The sequence below is a fragment of the Saccopteryx bilineata genome, chromosome 3 (assembly GCF_036850765.1).
Source record: "Saccopteryx bilineata isolate mSacBil1 chromosome 3, mSacBil1_pri_phased_curated, whole genome shotgun sequence".
Taxonomy (NCBI): Eukaryota; Metazoa; Chordata; class Mammalia; order Chiroptera; family Emballonuridae; genus Saccopteryx; species Saccopteryx bilineata.
The window spans coordinates 279813264-279833793 of record NC_089492.1 but is presented as its reverse complement, the minus strand read 5'-3'; the positions used below and the strand labels follow the sequence as shown (position 1 = coordinate 279833793).

Genomic DNA, 20530 nt, shown 5'->3' with positions numbered 1-20530 from the left:
TATTGAAAAAAAAAAGAATATTGAGCAGTCCTCATGACAGGTCAGGGGCCTGCTCACTGAGCCTCACTCCCAGCGAAGGACCATAAAAGACTGGATAAGCACCTGTGACTTTCCAACAAAATGTGACTCGTACACAAGTAATTTCCTTTACAATTTATTTCCATTGCCAAAATACTCATGTGACCCCACCTAATCCTGGAACAGTAACACACTCACCCCCTTTAACAGTCCAAGAGCAAGCAGTCCAAGAACAAGACCCAGAAGGAGAGCCTCTCTGCCACCATGCCCAGCTCCGTCACAATCTCTGAAGGCCCAGGAGGCTGGCATCCCCACTGGGGGCCAGGGGCACTTGGCACCCTTAGCTTTTGGGATACTAGGATACATGACCAAGTTAAAGGTTCCTATGAGTCTTCTCATCTGACAGTGAGGCCTCTTCAAAAAAACACAGGATGCAGAAGCATTTTTATAATATTCCACCCTTTATGCAAAGAAAAGGGGGAGAACAGGCCTGTCAGGTTGGCTCAGTGGTAGAGTGTCAGCCTGGCATGTGGATGTCCTAGGTTCAATTCTGAGTCAAGGCATATAGGAGAAGCAATCATCTGCTTCTCCACCCCTCCCCCCCCTCTTCTTCTTCCTTCTCTCTCTCCCTCTCTCTTCCCCTCCTGCAGCCATGGCTCAATTGACTTGAGCAAGTTGGCCTCTGGTGCTGAGGATGGCTCGACAGCCTCCACCTCAGGCGCTAAAAAATGGCTTCAGTTGCAATGAATGGCAGAGCAGCGCCCCCTGGTGGGCTTGCCAAGTGGATCCCCAGTCAGGTACATGCGGGAGTCTGTCTCTCTGCCTCCCCTCCTCTCACTAAAAAAGGGGGGAAATATATATAGAAAATATAATTGCCTGGCCTGTGGTGGCGCAGTGGATAAAGCATCGACCTGGAAATGCAGAGGTCGCCAGTTTGAAACCCTGAGCTTGCCTGGTCAGGGCACATATGGGAGTTGATGATTCCAGCTCCTCCCCCCTGTCTCTCTCTCTCTCTCCTCTCTAAAATGAATAAATAAAATAAAAATTTTTAAAAAAAGAAAATATAGTTAAACAACATGGGTTTGAATGGCATGGGTCCACTTATATGCAGATTTTTTTTCAATAAATACTCAATTGGCCTTTGTATCCCTGGGTGTCGCATCCTCAGATGGGGGTGGCCAACCGCCAAACATTGTTCTGCACTGTTTCCTATAAGGCACTTGAGCATCAGCAGGTTTTGGTGCCCGTGGGGGTCCTGGAACCAATCTTCCACGGATACTAAGGGACAACTGAGTTTTCAAGGAGTCAGAAGTTATACAAGTCTTTGCCTTTGCAGGGCGTTGGTGCTCCTAACCCAGGGTTGTTCAAGAGTCAACTGAATTTGCATTTATTTGTTAGGCCTAAAGAAATGAGAAAAGAAAAAATACATCTACACAAAAAACTTATCCATGAAGATTTATAGCAGAATTGTAACATCCAAAACTTGGTAGCAACCCACACAAACATCAACTGGTGAATGGACAGAGTGGCACAGTATACCCACACCATGGAACACCAGTAGTAAAAAAAAAAAAAAAAAAAAGAACTAAATAGTAATGCATGCAATAACACAGATGAATCTCAGAAACAATCCTGCTAAGTCAAGCATAAACAACTATGGACTGTGTAATTCCATTTCTATGAAATTACAGAAAAGGCAAAACCACAGTGACAAACGGATGGCTGACTGCCTAGGGATGAGGGTGGGGAAGCAGAGAGCGAGAGCAAAGGGGCATGAGGGAACTTTTAAGGGTGAAGGGCTACCCTACAACTCAGCAGTGGTGGCTATATGATTACTGCCAAAACTAATCAAACCATATGCTTAAAACTGGTAAATACTATTGTACGTAATAATACTTAGACTTTTTTTTTTTTTTTCTTACAGAGACAGAGTCAGAGAGAGGAATAGACAGGGACAGACAGACAGGAACAGAGAGATGAGAAGCATCAATCATTAGTTTTTCATTGCACATTGTGACACCTTAGTTGTTCATTGATTGCTTTCTCATATGTGCCTTGACCGCGGGCCTTCAGCAGACCGAGTAACCCCTTGCTGGAGCCAGCGACCTTGGGTTTAAGCTGGTAAGCTTTTTGCTCAAACCAGATGAGCCTGGCTCAAGTTGGCGACCTCAGGGTCTTGAACCTGGGTCCTCTGCATCCCAGTCCAACACTCTATCCACTGCGCCACTGCCTGGTCAGGCAATACTTTGACTTTAGAGAGAGACTATCTGAGTATTAAGTGGTTATCAGGGATCAATAATTTAGGGAGGGAAGTGCAAGTTGGAGGAGGCTGGGCACATGAGTACCAGGACAAGAGGGATATTTTTCATCCTATAGTACTTTATGCATGTATTATCACCTCTGAAACTTGTGACTATAATGTCCTATGCCAAAACTGAGTGACAATTCTTTCACAGCCAAATTCAGTGGAGAGCTCTGTGCATGGGCTCAGCTGGGGCAAAACAGTTCAATCCCCGGTTCCTGTGGATGGGGTCATAGGCATTACAACCTTAAAGGGGGTAGGTACATGACTGAAGTCTCTGGATCCAGACAGAGTTGAAAGTAGAATACCATCCATTTCCTTTCCTCCCAGAAGCCAGAACTCCTTGTCCCAGGCCTCCAGACACCGTATCAGACAAACACAAAACCATGTCACATGCACTATGACAGGAGCATGCACCTGTTTTTTTCTTTTTCTTTTTTTTTTACAGAGACAGAGAGTCAGAGAGAGGGATAGACAGGGACAGACAGACAGGAACGGAGAGAGATGAGAAGCATCAATCATTAGTTTTTCATTGTGACACCTTCGTTGTTCATTGATTGCTTTCTCATATGTGCCTTGACCGTGGGCCTTCAGCAGACCGAGTAATCCTTTGCTCAAGCCAGCGACCTTGGGTCCAAGCTGGTGAGTCTTGCTCAAACCAGATGAACCCGCACTCAAGCTGGCGAAACATATTTTTCTAGAAGATGGGGGAATCTTTTTCAAAGTCTGATAAGACTTGAATGTTTGGAGAGTCACTTTTTACTGTCTTAAAACAGGGTCATGGTGGCACAGTGGATAGAGCATTGGACTGCGATGCCGAGGACCCAGGTTTGAAATCCTGAGGTTGCTGAATTGAGCACAGGCTTGCCTGCTTGAACATGAGATCAGAGACATGACCCCATCATTGCTGGCTTGCGCCCAAAGGTCTCTGGCTTGAGCCTAGGGTTGCTGGCTTGAGCAAGAGGTCACTGGCTTGGCTGGAGCTACCCCCTACCCCATCAAGGCACATATGAGAAAGCAATTAATGAACAACTAATGTGCTGCAATTCTCCCTTCCTGCCTGTTCCTCTCTCCCTCTCCCCCTCCTAGCACACGTATGCATGTGCACAAAAAACAAAACAAACAAAAAAACCCAATTCACTTATTTAATACAACCACCCCATGAAGTAGGTAGTATTTGGGAGGGGGTATTTTTCTGAAGTGAGAAACAGGGAGGCAGAGAAGCAGACTCCTGCATTCATCCAATCAGGATCCAACCGGCATGCCCACTAGGGGCGATGTTCTGCCCATCTGGGGCATTGCTCCGCTGCAATCCGAGCCATTCTAGTGCCTGAGGCAGAGGCCACGGAGCTGTCCTCAGCACCCGGGCCAATTTGCTCCAGTGGAGCCTTGGCTGCGGGAGGGGAAGAGAGAGACAGAGAGAAGGTAGAGGGGGAAGGGTGGAGAAGCAGATGAGCGCTTCTCCTGTGTGCCCTGGTTGGGAATCGAACCTGGGACTTCCACACGCCGGCGGATGCTCTACCACTGAGACAACCCACCAGGGCCAAAGTAGGTAGTCTTATGTGAATGTTTTTCAGAGCTATGAGGGCTCTGCTTTAGTCAACACACCATTTCCACATTGCTGGTCTTCATAGTTCATATTTTCAGGGCTGCAAAACATCCCATTGCATGGACGTACCATCATTTCTCTACCTACTGGTGAGCATCCATTTTCCCAGTGGATATTTGCTACTGCAATTCAGTCTATGTATACTATAAAATAAGAACTATAGCCCTGGCCAGATAGCTCAGTTGGTGAGAGCATCTTCCCAAAGCACAGAGGTTGCCAGTTTGATCTCCAGTCAGGGCACAGACAGGATCAACTCAGTGTTCCTGTCTCTCTCTCTCCCTCCCTCTCTCCCTTCCTGTCTCTGTCTCAAATCAACACAATAAACATTTTTTAAAAAATAATAAAAGTAAAATAGGACTATAGATCAAAGTGACTTGGGTTTGAACTCAGACCTGTCCTTACTCAGAGTACTGGCTTTCTGGATTGGTAACCCAACTGCCAGGAAGGCCTTTCAATATGTTGGAAAGTGTGGTCTTTCTATGCATCACTGGAGAAACTTGTTCAAAGTTGAGTTTTCAAATGGGCCTAAATTTATGTGGCAGGTGAGACACTGGTCCACTTCAGAGCGTAGAGTCCAGGTTTTAAAGTGTTATTAGGCACAGGACCCTCATCCAGCTGCCAAGTGATTTTCTGTGGGATTTGGACAAGCTACGGGCCCTGTGTGAGCAGTCAAGTTCCATGACACAAGATAAGTCAAAGACGTAAGATTTAAAGTCAGAGCAGCTGGCTCTGCGACTTATTAGAAATTTACAGAAATCTCTAAATTTATATATTTTAATTTACATAAAGTCAAAGGATCCTAAATACACAAGATCCCATGCTAGGAGGATTCTGGAAACTAAATACAATAGTCCCCCCTTATCCACAGTTTCACTTTCCATGGTTTCAGTTACCTGTGGTCAACCATGATCCAAAAATATTGAATGGAAAATTCCAGAAATGAACAATTCATAAGTTTTAAATGGCATGCTGTGCTCACTTCAGCAGCGCATATACTAAATGGCACGCTGTTCTGAGCGGTGCGATGAAATCAACATCCGCTCCATCTGCCTGGACGTGAATCATCCTGCGTCCAGCATCTCTGCACTGTGTGTGCTACCCGCCTACTAGTCACTTACTTCAGTTATCAGATCGACTGTCGTGTTATCGCAGTGCTTGTGTTCAGGTAACCCTCCCTTTCCCTAATAATGACCCCTAAGCGTAGGAGTAGTGATGCTAGCAAACCAGCCAAAGAGAAGCCATAAGGTGCTCCCTTTAAGTGAAAAGTTTATGCACAGGGTGGGACACAAGTGGGTTTGTGCTTGTTCATGTGGAAAATAATATAGTAATTAATAAATAATACAAGAATAAACTAAACTGTATTTTGCATCTACACAACTGTAAACCTACTTGTGCCCCACCCTCTATGTATAGAATAAAACACAATATACTTAGGGTTCAATAGTGTCCCTGGTTTCATACATCTACCACAGGTCTTGGAATGTATTCCGCAGGGTAGGGGGAGTCACTATAGCGTAATGCATGTGAACTGCCAACTAAAACACATAGTAATGGATGCTAGTGCTTTCCTTTTCTTATTAACTCTGAGGGCCTACTGAATGCTTCAGGTGGTTTGGAAACTGGTTGTACTTGTTTCAACACACAGACCACCACCTGAGGTATGGAAGTCATGTTTCCTTTCCTTAGTGAATCTAGCATGTAATGGACTTCAACTCACAGAATTTTATTTGTTAATCCAATGCCTCACAAGGGTGCCAGAGTAACATTCAAGCCTCACAAAGCACTCTGAGCGCATCCCAGAAAGGTCCACCACTATTTATGTGTCCATGTTCTGCCAGTTAGTCACATGATGGGAGGGCCCTTCCTTAGGGACCATGGCAACCAGTTCTTGTCTGTTATCTCAAGAAATGCTTCCTCAACAATCAATATGTACTAAAACCAGTCAACCTGGTCCCTACCGCCCACGAGTGGGCATTCCAGCTTTCATGGTGGGCAGTAGCAGAGCAACCAAAGTATAAATAAAAAGATAGATTTAACTATAGTAAGTTGTTTTATAAAGATTTATTCTGCCAAACTTAGCGAAAATCCGACATAAAGAACTTGGTAAGTAATTATTATTATATGCTTTAACTTGCTGTAACTCTGCTTTATAAATTTGATAAAGTTACTTCCCTACTTTATAAATCACCATTACTGTGGGACCAGTGGGCAGTTAGAAAATTTTACTACTAACAGAGATACAAAAGTGGGCAGTAGGTATAAAAAGGTTGACTACCCCTGTACTAAACAGATACCAAAGAATCAAAATAAAACAGGGTCCTGGGGGAAACTCATGATGCTTGTGTGCTCTCTGCCTGGGATTCAGCAAGCCCAGGGACTGCAGTCCATCAACACAAGGGGGGGGGGGTGGTTCTACCCAGCCAGTTTTATGGAAGGCAAAGGACAAAGGAATTCTAGCTATCAGATAAACACCTCTGGAGGAAGTTATTTAAAGGAAGGAATGGGGAAATCAAAGCAGTTAAGGAAATGTGAAGACCGAACATATTTCCCAGGAATCTCCCCCATTGCCAAATATGTAATATGAAAGGTAACACAGCTGCCGTGACCTTAGGACATGGAGAGCCTACCCGTCTTGTCAGCAGGTGCTGACATCAACAGCCTAGCATGCTCAGCTCTCTGATGTCAAAGACCTCTGTATGTGGCCACACCTCTTGGTGTTGGACTAATTAGTTTCCTGTTGGCTATCTAGGTAGGCAGCTAACTATGGTGTCTCTGCTTATTTCTGGCCCCTGCGGCAAGTGTGACACAGCCAGGGAATGGAGTAAGTTGGCCGAGTTCAGATGCTAGCATGGTCACTGAGAACTCCTATCCCCCTTATATACTCATTATTTCAGAGTCCGCCTGGATGTACAGAGAAGAGGAGGTAGGGCAGAGAAGAAAAAAGACTCCAGAGTACTCAGGGTCTCAAAAGAGAATCCAAACCCCAACTATGGGTTAGAAGTTACTGTGTAAGAAATGAGAAGCTGCAAGCTCATTCCTGACGCATTTTAACATGGGCTCCAAGTCATCAAAGCAAAACTAGGGGCAGCTCCTTAACAGTCTGCTTTGAGCTGCAAAACTTAAAAAACTGCTAAAGAACATTTGTTAGACCATCAGTATAAAGCACTTTCCTCTGTACATAAAAACGACATCCTTGGGGAAAAAACAAAACATCCCTGAACCAGTCTCCAGTGTGTATTAAGAGCTGGACTTTGGAATCAGAAAGACCAACCTAAAGGCCACCTCTCCCCTTGACCAGTTGCATGACCTCTTACAATATTACCGCTGAACCTCTCAGGCCTCCATTTCTACATCTGCAAAACAGAGGCGTGACCAGGGCTACGGTGAAGATTCCATGAGACAGTGTCTGCAATGTCCATCACACAGGGGCTGGCTCAGTCAAGTCCCCTTGAATGACACATCCTCTGAGCAAATATGCAGAGTGGCCCAAGAGCAACCACCCTGGAAGCAGGAAAGTCAGGGCCTCTGCTCAGTGTGATCACTGCACCCACATTTTATATTCATAGTATTCCTTACTACAAGGATTTTTTTAGATTCAATCCAATTTTCTTCCTTGTGGAATGGTGCTTATTTGCATGACAAATGAAATTCCTATAGATAATAATGAGCCTGTATTAAGTGCCCACATATGAAGCCTGCTTCATGTACATTCTTCTTACCCTCTCAACTACTCTGTGAAGAGGAGGGTATTTTGTCCATTTTATTGATCAGGAAGTTGAGGCTCAGAGAGAGATGGAAGGAGCTCGAGCTCACACAGCACGGAAGTGGCCACCGTGGGATTCGGAGCCAGCAGTCTCCTTCCTTCATAATACACCAGGCTGCCTTCCAACAACTGTTTGTTTGTTTGTTTGTTTGTTTCTACCATTTCCTTTCATCTTGCCTCCTTCATACACCTCTAAACACCAACACTCTACATGTCTTAAAATCAAACACATGCCCTTAAAATAAAACATTAAATCCCTGAGGCAACAAAATCTTGCAGGTCTCTGGCAGTTCACAAAGAGAATCTATGACAACTCACTACCTTAAGAACAAGGAGAAAATGGATCGGAAAATAGGCACAGGACCTGCGGTAGGTGGGGAGGTGGGAAAATGGAGAGGAGGGGAGGAGGGGAGGGGAGGTGGTAGGGAGGTAGGGAGGTGGGGAGGAGGGGAGAAAGGGAGGTGGGGAGATAGGGAGGAGGGGAGGAGGGGAGGAGAGGAGGTGGGGAGGAGGGGAGGAGAAGAGGTGGGGAGGAAGGAAGAAGGGGAGGAGGGGGGTGAGGTGGTGGGGAGGTGGGAAAGTGGGGAGGAGGGGATGTGGGAAAGTGGAGAGGAGGGGAGGATGGGAGGGGAGGTGGTGGGGAGGTGGAAAGGAGGGGAGGAGGGGAGATGGGGAGGGGGAGGTGAAGAGGACGGGAGGTGAGGAGGTCAGGAGGTGGGGAACAGGGGAGGTAGAGAGGAAGAGAAGTAGGGATGTGGGGAACAGGGGAGGTGGGGGAGGTAGGGAGGTGGGGAGGAGGGGAGGTGGGGCCTGAGATGATGGTCACTGATGAGCATCATGACCTGCTCTCCTCAAAGGCCCCAGGTACCAAATGTAACTGGTACTCCAAGGTTGGACACTCATGCCAAGAGAAAGAAAAAATAATAATAAGCCATTTTCCAGAAGAGTGATTTGTATTATAACCTGGAATAAAAGCACCATTTCAAACAACTTATTCACAGAGTCTGCAAGGCCCATAACAAACAAGGCTCTCCACCGAGCTATGAACAAACACCTCCTCCGCAAGATAAAGCAGACACCAGGTCCAAACTCCCTCCACACAAAGCAAAGCTCATTTCCATACCTGAAGTCTATTTCGGCTCTAATAACATGCTAATAGTCCATGTCAGTGATAATAACATAGTGTTATCACTAACATTAGTACCTATAATTAACATTACCATGTGTCTGGATTTACATGTATTAACTCGTTTAATCCTCATAATATCCATCAGAAATAGGTACGTACTTTAATTCTTACCACTTCCCTGTGAGACAGATAAACTGAGGCAGAGAGTGAAGGAAGTATCTGAGTCTGCAGGCTTGGGCCTGAACCAAAGCAGTCTGGCTTCAGATCCTGCCCTTCATCGCTCCTGGACTCTGGAATCAAAACTGCCTAGGATCTTTCAGAAGCTCCTAGGATGGCCAGTTGTGTGACTCTGGGCCAAGAGCCCAGTGCCACCTTGTACAGAGCCACCAGTGAATGCCGGTGCAACCAGGATCACCGTCCCCACCAAGCCCTGATCCTGCCACTGCCAGCACCTCTGACAGTGTTCAGAAACCAGGAGCGGCCTGCACATGCGACCCCATTTCGGAGGCAGACTCCACTCAGCTCCTTCCATCCTTGTCCTTCCCACCTGAAGCCACATCTAGCCAAGGGCTCACGTCCAAAGGGAGATTTGGACCCTGCCAGAAAGTCTCACACCAGAATTGCCCCTAGTGTCTAGTCTGTTTTAGGCTGAACTGCTGATATTCAAACATTTCTGACCTAGGAAAAGAGCAAATTCACGTGGTTCAACCTAATGGGGGGGGGGGCGCTCTTATATTTATTAAGGACCTACTAAACATCCATCCATCCATCGTCTATACAGCCACTCATTCAACAACCAAGTTGTCAACAAGAGGCTGTCACAATGACAAGGCTGTGCACAAAGAATACCTGTGCTGCCCAGAAAGCCAAGGCGTGCCCCTACCGATGGCAGATGAGAACCTATACAACACTTGAAGATTTAGCAGGTTTCTTTCTAAAAAACTCGGAAAGTTTCAGCTGTTTTTATTTCAACAACCTAAACAAAGAAAAAAAAAACAAAAACAAAACTTTAACTTCTAACATAAACCCAGACTTCAGCCACTGTGCTTAAAACCCCATAGGTCAGGCCCTGGCCGGCTGGCTCAGTGGTAGAACGTCGGCCTGGCGTGCAGAAGTCCCGGGTTCGATTGCCGGCCAGGGCACACAGGAGAAGCGCCCACCTGCTTCTCCACCCCTCCCCCTCTCCTTCCTCTCTGTCTCTCTCTTCCCCTCCCACAGCCAAGGCTCTCCTGGAGCATAGATGGCCCTGGCACTGGGGATGGCTCCTCGGCCTCTGCCCCAGGCACTGGGGTGGCTCTGGTCTCGACAGAGCGATGCCCCGGATGGGCAGAGCGTCGCCCCCTGGTGGGCGTGCCGGGTGGATCCCGGTCGGGCGCATGCGGGAGTCTGTTTGACTGTCTCTCCTGTTTCCGGCTTCAGAAAAATACAGAAAAAAAAAAAACAACCAACCCATAGGTCAGTGGTTCTCAACCTTTCTAATGCCGTGACCCCACAATACAGTTCTTCATGTTGCGGTAACTGTAATTTTGCTACAGTTATGATTCGGAATGTAAATACCTGATATGCATTATGTATTTTCCGATGGCGACCCACAGGTTGAGAACTGCTGCCATAGATGAAACCTCTCTCAACCTCAGTCTCCTCATCCATAAAGCAAGCATCCTGGTGAGTCCGTCATGCATATGAGGCAGGAGAGTGGACTTGAATAAGTATGAGAGTGGACTTGAATAAGCATGAGCTTTCGAGTGAGATGGATCTGGATCAGCTAACTAGCTGCCACTAACTAGCTGGGGGCCCTCAGGCAAGTTCCTACACCTTCTGAGCCTGTTTTCTAAACTGCACAATGAAAACAGCTTCACAGAGCTGGAGGTGAGAGACTCAAGATAGTGACTCGGAGTATCCAGCAGACACGGGCAGAAGGAAGGCGGTATACTGCTGTGACTAACAAAGAATCAGGACGGACTCCTCGGTAAATTAAGGGATGAAGACTGCTACCTCATCCTTGGATTATTGGTCCACATGTGCACTCCTGCACTCCTTAATACCAAGTCGGAGGCATCAAATCTCAGGGCTACCAGGGGTCCACACCCACCATGGCTGAAAGAGATTCCAAGACTGGAGCTGTGTGGACGCGGATACATTCTCAACAGCACAAAGCACCTGAGTGACCAAGCCTGGCCACTGCTGTGTCAGGGTCCGTGTTTCCTGGTGATGAGTCCACACCCAGTCCCAGGGACCACACACTGACCAGGAGGTCATCAGCAAGCTATGCTCAGCAGAGAAGCAAAGATGATAAAAACCAAGCCAGAGATGAGACAGAATCATTCAAGAGGAGCTCCTTCAGTGACCAGTGTCCTAGAACTAGACTTTACTGGGAGTGTGTGGTGGATAAAAGCTCCTCCACTCAGTTTCCCAGCACAAAATTGCATGCCAAAGCCCATCCAAGCGAAGCCAGTTACACCACACCAGGCCAAAGCCTCACAATGGAGAAGGCTTCAGTAGTAACAACAGATGTTGAGGATTCCAGACCTGAACTCTTCATCTACTCATCACGGCTAGGACTCAGAAGGGAAGAAGGCATTTGAATCACCAGAAAACACTTAATTCCAACGGGAGGCTGCTTGCTATTCACACACGCCAGAAGAGAAGTATGTGCAAAACCATCTTTTCCTATCCTTAATATTTTAATTTTTTTATTTTTTATTTTATTTTATCTATTCATTTTAGAGAGAAGAAAGAGAGGAGCAGGAAGCATCAACTCCCATATGTGCCTTGACCAGGCAAGCCCATGGTTTCGAACTGGTGACCTCAGCATTCCAGGTCGACGCTTTATCCACTGCGCCACCATAGGGCAGGCCTAACCTTAATATTTTTAATTAAACATTTCACTTGGTAAATATAATGAGTCCTATGCCTAAATCTCCATATGGAAACCTTTGAGACAGTAAGGCCAAATAATGTTAAACAACATAATGGTTTTGGATCAAATCCTAACTCAGAACGTCATGCTGAGTCCAGTGCTGAAAGAGGAAGCTTCACAGAGCAGGATAGGCAGTGGTTGGAGAAGTTCAGGGTCTGAGCCAGTGGTCACGACTGCTTGCCATGTGCAGTGTGCTAAGAACTTTCAGCCATAAAACACTGGCCTGGAAGATTGCTAGCCTTGGGCAAGAGACTCTGCCTCTTGGGGTCTCAGCAGAACAAGAAACTACCACCTGCCTTCCAGGTTGGTTGGGAGGTTAAACGAAACACCACCTATCAAACATTGTATTAATAAAATAATCATATAGGCCCTGGTCAGTTGGCTCAGAGATAGAGCGTCAGCCCAGCGTGTGAAGTCCCGGTTCAATTCCCGGCCAGGGCACACAGAAGAAGTGCCCATCTGCTTCTCCACCCCTCCCCCTCTCCTTTCTCTCTATCTCTCTCTTCCCCTCCCACAGCCAAGGCTCCACTGGAGCAAAGTTGGCCCGGGCACTGAGGATGGCTGCATGGCCTCCGCCTCAGGTGCTAGAATGGCTCTGGATGCAACAGAGCAATGCCCTAGATGGGCAGAGCATCGCCCTCTGGTGGGCATGCTGGGTGGATCCCAGTCCAGTGCATGTGGGGCTCTGTCTCTCTGCCTCCTGCTTCTCACTTCAGAAAAATACAAAAAAAAAAAAAAAATCATATAATGACCAACACTCTAGCTGTACTTGTGAAGTACCAGGCATGGTCTACCTTTTCCACACAAACTCAATCCTCACCATAACCCCTACGGGGCAAGTGGATAGTAGCTACCAGGTTGCCACTTTGGAAGCAGTACAGCTACTGGACTGGATGTTCCTCTCTAGAAAGTAGCAGTGAATGTTCCTTTTCACAGGTTTCCAGAAATGTTAGAACAGGAGGGGAAGGGACGGGGGAAGGCGAGTGGGCACCCAAGCCCACCTATGTCATGGACTTCTGCCACCCTGGCCTGTACTCAGGCCCAAGTCAGTCAGAATATCCCCATCACCTGCTTCCCTTTGCCTCCTCCACTTAACTTCAGGTATTAAAAGTGAGCAGTTAAAAAGCGCTCCTGCCTGACCTGTGGTGGCGCAGTGGATGAAGCGTCAACCTGGAAATGCTGAGGTCGCCGGTTCGAAACCCTGGGCTTGCCTGGTCGGGGCACATGTGGGAGTTGATGCTTCCAGCTCCTCCCCCCTTCTCTCTCTCTGTTTCTCTCTCTCCCTCTCTCTCTCCTCTCCAAAAATGAATAAATAAAATTTAAAAAAAAAGAAAAAAAAAAAGAAACCCAAAACAAATAAACAAAAAACTCAATAAATAAAATTCTTTAAAAAAAAAAAAGCACTCCTGTCACTCTTACAGCCCCCATTCGGCCCCTCCACCCCAAAGCTCTGGTCTCTGTGCCACTCAGCGGACTGGGAGGCTTAGGTGTCTGTCTGTCTGTCCAGAGTAGAAGACCATGCAAACTGAGCAGAACTCGGTGCCACAGTAGATACAGAATGGCTGGTCAGGTGGATTACTGGGCTATCCAGACTGAAATCCACAGTCGGTTGTTAACAGGTGATATTAAGGCTTTGCAGACACCACTATCTAGGATTTAAAGTGACCAGAAATAGATGTCTTAGGGTCAGAGATAAACCATCCTGCACACTGCCTGGATGCTTCCCAGAAGCTTCGCCCTCAGCCCCGGAGATGGTAAATCACAGCGAGTCACTCTGCCATCCTATCGTTCTCAGCCATTCCTTCCTTCCTATACCCAGAGTTGCACGGTGGTGGGGACATTCATAGTCTCACGGCTGGTGCTTGCAAATGCCTGTTTGACTTCCTGGGTCCTTCCTGCACATCATGGCTAGAAGGCTCTTCCTAAAATACCACTACTCTGCCAGCCTCCTCAAATTTCTACCTGCCCTGTCAAAAATTAAACTGGCTCCACACTGTCTCAGATCAAATGCAAACTCCTTAGCTTAGCAACTCGGGCACTCCGCAACTCACTGCCCAGACTGCAGTACACACCGCCCTCACTCTGTCTACTCCATGGCTGGTCCCAAACTCACAAGGCTGGCCATCCCCTGGACTTCTGCTTTTGTTCCAGGCCCCTGCAGAGAATGGCCTCTCCTTGACTGCACCCACCCCCATCCTCTCTGCCCGGGCAAGGTCTCCCCAGGCTTCATGCTGAGTGTGGGCTGGACCAGTGTGCAGGGCTTCCTGGAGGAGGTGGAAAGCAAGCCACGCCTACAGGGATGGTAGACACGCCCTATAAGTCTTTTCTATTACCACTGCCACCCTGCTGCACTTAGCTTTTTGGACACATCTTGCCTCCCCTTCTGGATTAGAAGACAGGGATTATGGCTTCTATTTTTGTCCCTTACTCTACAGAAAGCAGAGTAAGACGAATAATAATCATAGCTACTACTTACTGTGTGCTAAGCACCAGATTAAGGACATTACACATTTCATTTCTTTCTCCTGGTATCCCTATATAATGTTATCCTCAAGAAACTGAGGTGGAGGGAGATCAGGGTCCTCACTCAAGTCGCATACTGAGCAGCAGAGACAGGACTCCAACCCAAATCCACCAAGCCCACGTTCTGTGGGGCAAGCAGCAAACAGAATGCAGCCACCTCTCCACTTCACCACGCGCGCGCACAGTGCTCACAAAGCGCTCACCAAGTGCCAGGTGGCCAGTGCAAGGTGTGGGACCAGCTAGCAGGAGCCAAACTGACAAGGTCCCAGTTCTAACTGAGCTAACATGTTCTGTCGCCAGTCCTGACCCTCTTCTTCCAAGCCTAGGGGTTCCACCAGGCACAGATGCAGCATCAGACCTGAGATCCAGTGTCAGACTAGAGCAACCGGTGGTGTCCAGGACACAGGGAGCCTTGTCCTCGGTGGTGTAGAGCCTCTGGGTCGTCTAGAGAAGGTCTTCATTCGGGGCGCAGCTCAAAGCCAAGCAAACCTCAGACACACCTTCAGCAGGCAGAATGGAGTGGAGGAAAGGGGTCTAGCTCTGGAGTCAGAAAACCCAGTTCCTCCACTTAGTAGTTCTACAGGGAATAACCACATACCACTCTGAACCTCATCTATCAAATTGTGATGATAATAATAGTTAGTACTCACATATTTATGTGCCAGATGTTGTTTGAACACTTGACACGCATTATCATCTCATTTAATCCTCACAAAAGTCTTATCCAGAGGTACTGTTATTATCCCAAGGCAGTGAGTCTGGCTCCTAAATCCTAATTTCTTAAATTATGCTGCCTCCCTTCAAAGGCCGAACCCTGCTGGTTGGGCTGCTACACGAGGATACAGTAGGCTAAAGCTCCTAGCACAGTGCATGGCACACGGCTACTGTCTTAAAAATGTCAAGACTCCACCCCTTTACACTGAAACATTAATCTGCAAAGGCTTAGGTTTTGAAAAGCCATTGCTCTAGCAAGTGATCTGGCAATTGCATCCTTTGGGCCTTCGCACCCCTCCCTCACTGGTGGGACCAGCTGCAAGGGAAAACGGCACAAAATCTTGTTCCAGGGCCCCACTGCTCACTGTTTCTGAGAAACAGAGTAAGTGTCCAGACAGGTGTCAGGTAGACCCAGGTCTAAGTCCCAGGCCTGCCACTCACACTAGTCACTCAACTTCTCAAGCTCAGGTTCCGTGTAAGTAAAACAGAGGGTAAGGTATAACCTAAGTCACATTTATGGATCACAAGACACCCTCAATCAATGGTTGCTGCCCAGGTTAGAAGGGCAGGATTTCTGTGGCACAGGTTATGTTCCTGGATGGGAAAGCTTCTGGTTTGCAGAGGAACAGACGATGTGCAGTGCAATTCAGCTCCACCGTGATGGCTGAGATAGGAGCAGGCACACTACAAAAGGTCTGAGTGAAGCCAGGCATGAGCCCCAACTTTCTTGTAAGTCTCCTGCCACATCTCATGCAAATGTGCTTGCAATTACACTAAACCAGGCTCTTCCTCCTTAAACTGTAAGCATATTAAACATGCCCCTTTCTAATACCCAATAATGTAAGCTGTGAGGGCACAGGCCCTTGGCTATCTTGCTCATCACTGTGTCCTCAGCACATAAAGCAGCAAAGAGAAAGCAGTCAACCAATATACGGTGAGTTAGTATTATCCTGTAACCTCAGGTACTCCCCCAATGCACTTCTGCATTTGCCTAACAGCAAACATTTCCCCACCTGGGAAACAGGAGTCTCTCCGGTTGATGTACGTTCCCAGCCATTTCTCTGTGCTGTCAGTCATCTGTCCTCTTCCCTTCCCCACAGGAAGTAAAAGAAATATAGGACTTCCGAGTTATAAACAGGAATACCTGCTTTTGAATGTATTTGTTATTATTTCCTTTATTTCAAACTATCAATCTTTGGCTATTTTAAACTTTTTTTCATTCACTGATTTGAGAGAAAGAAACATCTTTTTGTTTTTCCACTTATTTATGCATTCGTTGGTTGATTCTTACATGTGCCCTAACCAGGGATCAAACCCACAACCTTGGTATATCAGAGGTTGACACATTAACCAACTGAGCTACCTGGCCAGGGCTGGTTGGCTACTTTTTCAAGCACTGCACCAAGAGAGGCCACTGAATTTAAATAAACAGGGCTGTGTATACACACGAAGGGTCTGAGCTGAGCCATGCATCTCACCCACACCAGGAGACCAGCCAAGACACATTAGTGTCAACTATATTGTTTCACCTTGTAACAATATGACAGGCATCACCTATCAGCTCCTGTCAGGCAAAACCATCTGTTAGTTAGAGAGCCAACTCATTGAAGGGGCCTTGCCTGCCCCCTCCCTATGACAGCCCCACCTACCACCAGCACCAGAATCTTAACTCTAAGTTAGTATAACTCATAAGTTAGAAGCTAGAGCTATGTAAGGAAAAGTGCTGTAAAGTGTAAAGCACTTAGAGACAGTGGTAAGATTATTACCTGCTAAGGGAATGCATATAAATTCCATCTGCCTATGCATTCTTAACCGATGCCGACAAAAATCATGGAATTTACTCCAAAGTCCCATGCATTTTGGTTCTAAAACTGCTATTTCCCTCTATGGATAACCGAGATGTTTTCCCTACCAACAAACCTACTGAACATCAAAACCACAGTGCTCTTAATTCATTTACCGATGCTGCAACCCCACACCACCACTTCTGTCCTACCCCACTGGCTACACAGTTATTAGTCAGAATACTATTAGTCAGGTAGAGGACAAATTTGACAAGAAGCATCAGAAATTACTTATTAACCCAGAGGATACTAAGAACAAGTTATTGAGAGAATGAGTATGAACTCCAAGAGGATACGTTCATGAACACAGACACACCCCGAAAGACAGCACCCCAAGCCATCTCCTTCAGTGCCAGGTATGTAGGCCCCAGGGACACAGCCATGGAAAACACAAGACAGAAATCCCTACCCTCAAAGAGCTCCTGTTCTGGCCCAGACTCAATATGTCTGCATCATCGTACTACTCCTTCACTATTAAATAAGGTCTCCTATGCAAAGGACCCACACAGAACCCAGTCAATAAATGTCCCTGTGCTTCCCTCAATAGCTCAGCTGGGCGAGTGGAGGATGACAGATGCTGCTCCTCCCTGGCCATATCTGAGTAGCTAGCTCATTACTATGTTTCCTCAACAGCGTTCTTTACATCTTCCCACACTCAAGCAGCCTGAGACAACGGGAAGGACGAAGTTTAGAGCCTGCCAGGTGCGCTTCCACTGACTGAGCAACAGCTTAAGTCATTCAATCGGGCTCATATAGGTGAAGTTCACAGCCCCCCAGGAAATGGTAGTCCTTTTCCTCCACCACTTCCATAGTCCTTTCAGATTGTCCAGAGAAGCCCCAATACAGACCTCTTGAAAAACGTGGATTATTAAGGACAGTTTCTCATCACATCTGGAGAAGCAGGAACCCAGAGCCGAGGCAACAAACCCCTCCCAGCAAGATACCTGCCTGGAGCTGCCCCGTCTAGGAACCCCACCCACTTTCCCCTGCTTCTGCCCTAATAGCAAATTTACAAAACCTCACTCCACCTTTAAAGTCCTCACCCAAATCTGTTCCTAAGTGTCTTTCTCCACCCAGGCCTAGGACTGGGCCAGCACCCTCTGCAGCCAGTTTTCAGCCAATGAAGAGAAGTCCAATAGTATAAAAAATGCCATCAGCCACTTTCTTAACATACAGGAAGACATCAAGAAAAAACTCAGAGAGTCTGAATTAGTCACCCTAGTTCAGCAGCAACATCCCTTAATTAAATAAGGAACCAAGATCTTCAAAGCCCTTTGGGGCCCAAAGTCCACATGCAAATATCACTGGGGTGGGAGGAGCAGGTGAATAGCTAGAGCTGTCAGTCCACTCTCCAAAGTTTCCTTGGCCATGTGAGGAAGAAGTCCTCTGGCCCTTCCAGCCTAGGTGCTGGGCCTGCTCTGCAGAAGGTTCCAAAGCAGACAGGAGGGCAGATTCACATGTGTGGGCCTAAACCTCAGGCCAGTCAATGAGCCCAGAGAGCACCCGCCTTCATTACCAAAACAAACACCACGAGTGAAGCTAGCTTTCTCTCTCCTAGTCTGGCTCACCTGATCTGAGGCACCTCCATAATCAGCAGTTCCAACCTTCACGAGCTGACAGTTCAAGGGGAAGGGGAGGCTGCGCTTGCTGGGTTGCATCGTGTCCAGGCCGTATGTTGGCCTCAGGGCCGGCTGGCTCCCCCATGGGCTGCAGCCTCACAAGGGCGATTGTGCGTTCACCCCTGCCCTGTTGGCTCCCCCGCCCTCATCCCTCTGCTCTCACTCAGGCCGGCGCCTGCAGGACGCTCTGCAAACACCGCACCACCGGCACGAAGGTGGCATCCGCGGAAGGGCCCGCAAAGCGCCGCGCAGCCTTCAAGGCAGAGATGCCTGCCCTTCCCTCGCTCACTCCCAGACGGTCTCTCCAGAAAGGGCAACCCTCAAACCTGGTCAAACACAACCCAGGACCACCCCCAGCTCCTTGCTTCCCAGAGACGGCAAAGAAGGTGCGCCCTGGGTACAAGGGAGGGGACCACCTGGGTCGGGGGCAAGGCAGGGAGCAGGGCTGTGAAGGAAGGTAAAGCCCAGGACAGAAGGGGGTTGGCGCAGGCTACTCTTTAAGAGTGGTGAGAAGTCCAGGGAAGGGGATCATGGCGGGTGGGGTGGGATGACGTCCAGGTGGAGGCATGGGCGGAGAGGGAGATCCAGACTTACAACGAGGGAAGGAAGAGAAGATTCAGGCAGAAGCCATGGAGGAAAGGAAACAAATCTAGGCTGAGGCGACTAATGTTGACAGGGGTCCGGACTGAGGCCATGGAGGAGGGAGACAGAGGCCTGGCCTGGGCCACAGGAGGAAGAAACGACGGCCTAGACTGGGCCGTCGGGACGAGGAAAGGGGTACTAGCCCAGGCCATGGGGAGGAGGAAGGGAGACCACGCCAGGATCACCAGAGGAGGTGCCTGACCCACCAGTCCAGGACGGTCTAGCCTGGGGTATTGAGAAGACTAGCCCGGACCCCGAGGTGGAGAGTGGGGCTCCAGCTTGAGTCAAGGGCGGGGACTGAAAGAGGGAAGCAGGGTCGCTGCCACCCAAGCCGCCCGCGCCGGCGGCCCCCTCCGGAGCAGACAGGGATGGTGTCTACCTGAGGTCTTGGACCCCGCCCCTCCCCCACCCGGGAGAACCCACCCTTTACGGGCCGGGAGTCGGCGGAGGGAGGGGAACGTGACCTCCGGTGGGACCCCAGGGGCTGGGGGAGAGTGATGTCGGGCTTTTACCATGGTGGCGGCGTCGGCGGCGGTCCGGGTCCCGGCGTCTGTGGCTCTCCCCCCAGCAGCAGGGCCCGGCGCTTCCACTTCCCCGGGTGCCCAGGAGTGAACATCCGGGTCAGCGCCCCCCTCCCCCCGCGCCGGGCTACCGCCACCTTCCTTCCCCGCCCCGGCCGGGCCAGGGCCCGCCCCCCACGCAGCCAGCTCTTGACCAATGAGCGCGCAGGGCCGCGACGATCGCCAAGTATGGAGCGCGGTTCGGGGGGGCGGAGCGCTGATCAGGGAAGTGAGGGGCGGGGCCTGAGGGAGGGACGAGGCGCGGCGGCCCGCGGGGTGGGCGGTCCCAAGGCCCCGCGTGGTTGTCTGGCCGCACAGGGGCTGCTATCGGGAAGGCGCTTCCACCTGCACCCAGACCAAACCATCGCTCGGGGGCTGCTGCAGCGGGTGGCGGCAGGAAAACTGTGCTCGCGGGCCTCCCGGACAGAGATGCGGAAGGCACTGGGGCTGGGAGGGGTCAGTCCCTCCCCGCCCCACCCGGTGCACGCGCTCACTCCCGCGGCGGACCCGGAACTGGTGCGCCCGCGGGCCCATCTCAGCCGCGAGAGCGCGTAGTGAGCGAACCTGAAATAGAATCCCAGCGCTGCCGCCTACTACGTGTGGGACCTGGAACGAGTCACAGCACCTGAGCCCGATCTCACAAAAGAGCCTTGGGCCACACCACTTACTGAGCACTTACTATATACCAGGCCTTGTTTGAGGCACCAAAAAATAACAGGTGAACGACAGAAAGATGTCCTCGTAGCTACTTGCTACCGGATAGCTGTGAGGACGAGACGGGTAGGGATTAGAAAGCTGGGCTCAATAAATGTTAGGTTTTGTATTTTTACACGTGCTACAGAGAACCAGCCCGTTTCACCAGTGAAGCTGCCTCCTCGAAATGACTC

General features: G+C 48.9%; 1 protein-coding gene across 2 annotated transcripts in view; it reads right to left on the bottom strand.

Annotated features, from left to right (window-relative positions):
• CAPZB (capping actin protein of muscle Z-line subunit beta) overlaps positions 1–19930 on the bottom strand; it is a 135419-nt gene extending 115489 nt beyond the window's left edge. The window contains exon 1 of one of the 2 annotated variants that reach the window (XM_066270283.1): positions 19596–19930. In XM_066270283.1, coding sequence (XP_066126380.1) covers positions 19596–19598 — 3 coding nt within the window. In that variant the 5' untranslated portion in view covers positions 19599–19930. The remainder of the gene's footprint in view (positions 1–19595) is intronic. The other variant, XM_066270282.1, reaches the window with a different exon arrangement.
• Between the last annotated feature and the right edge of the window lie 600 nt (positions 19931–20530).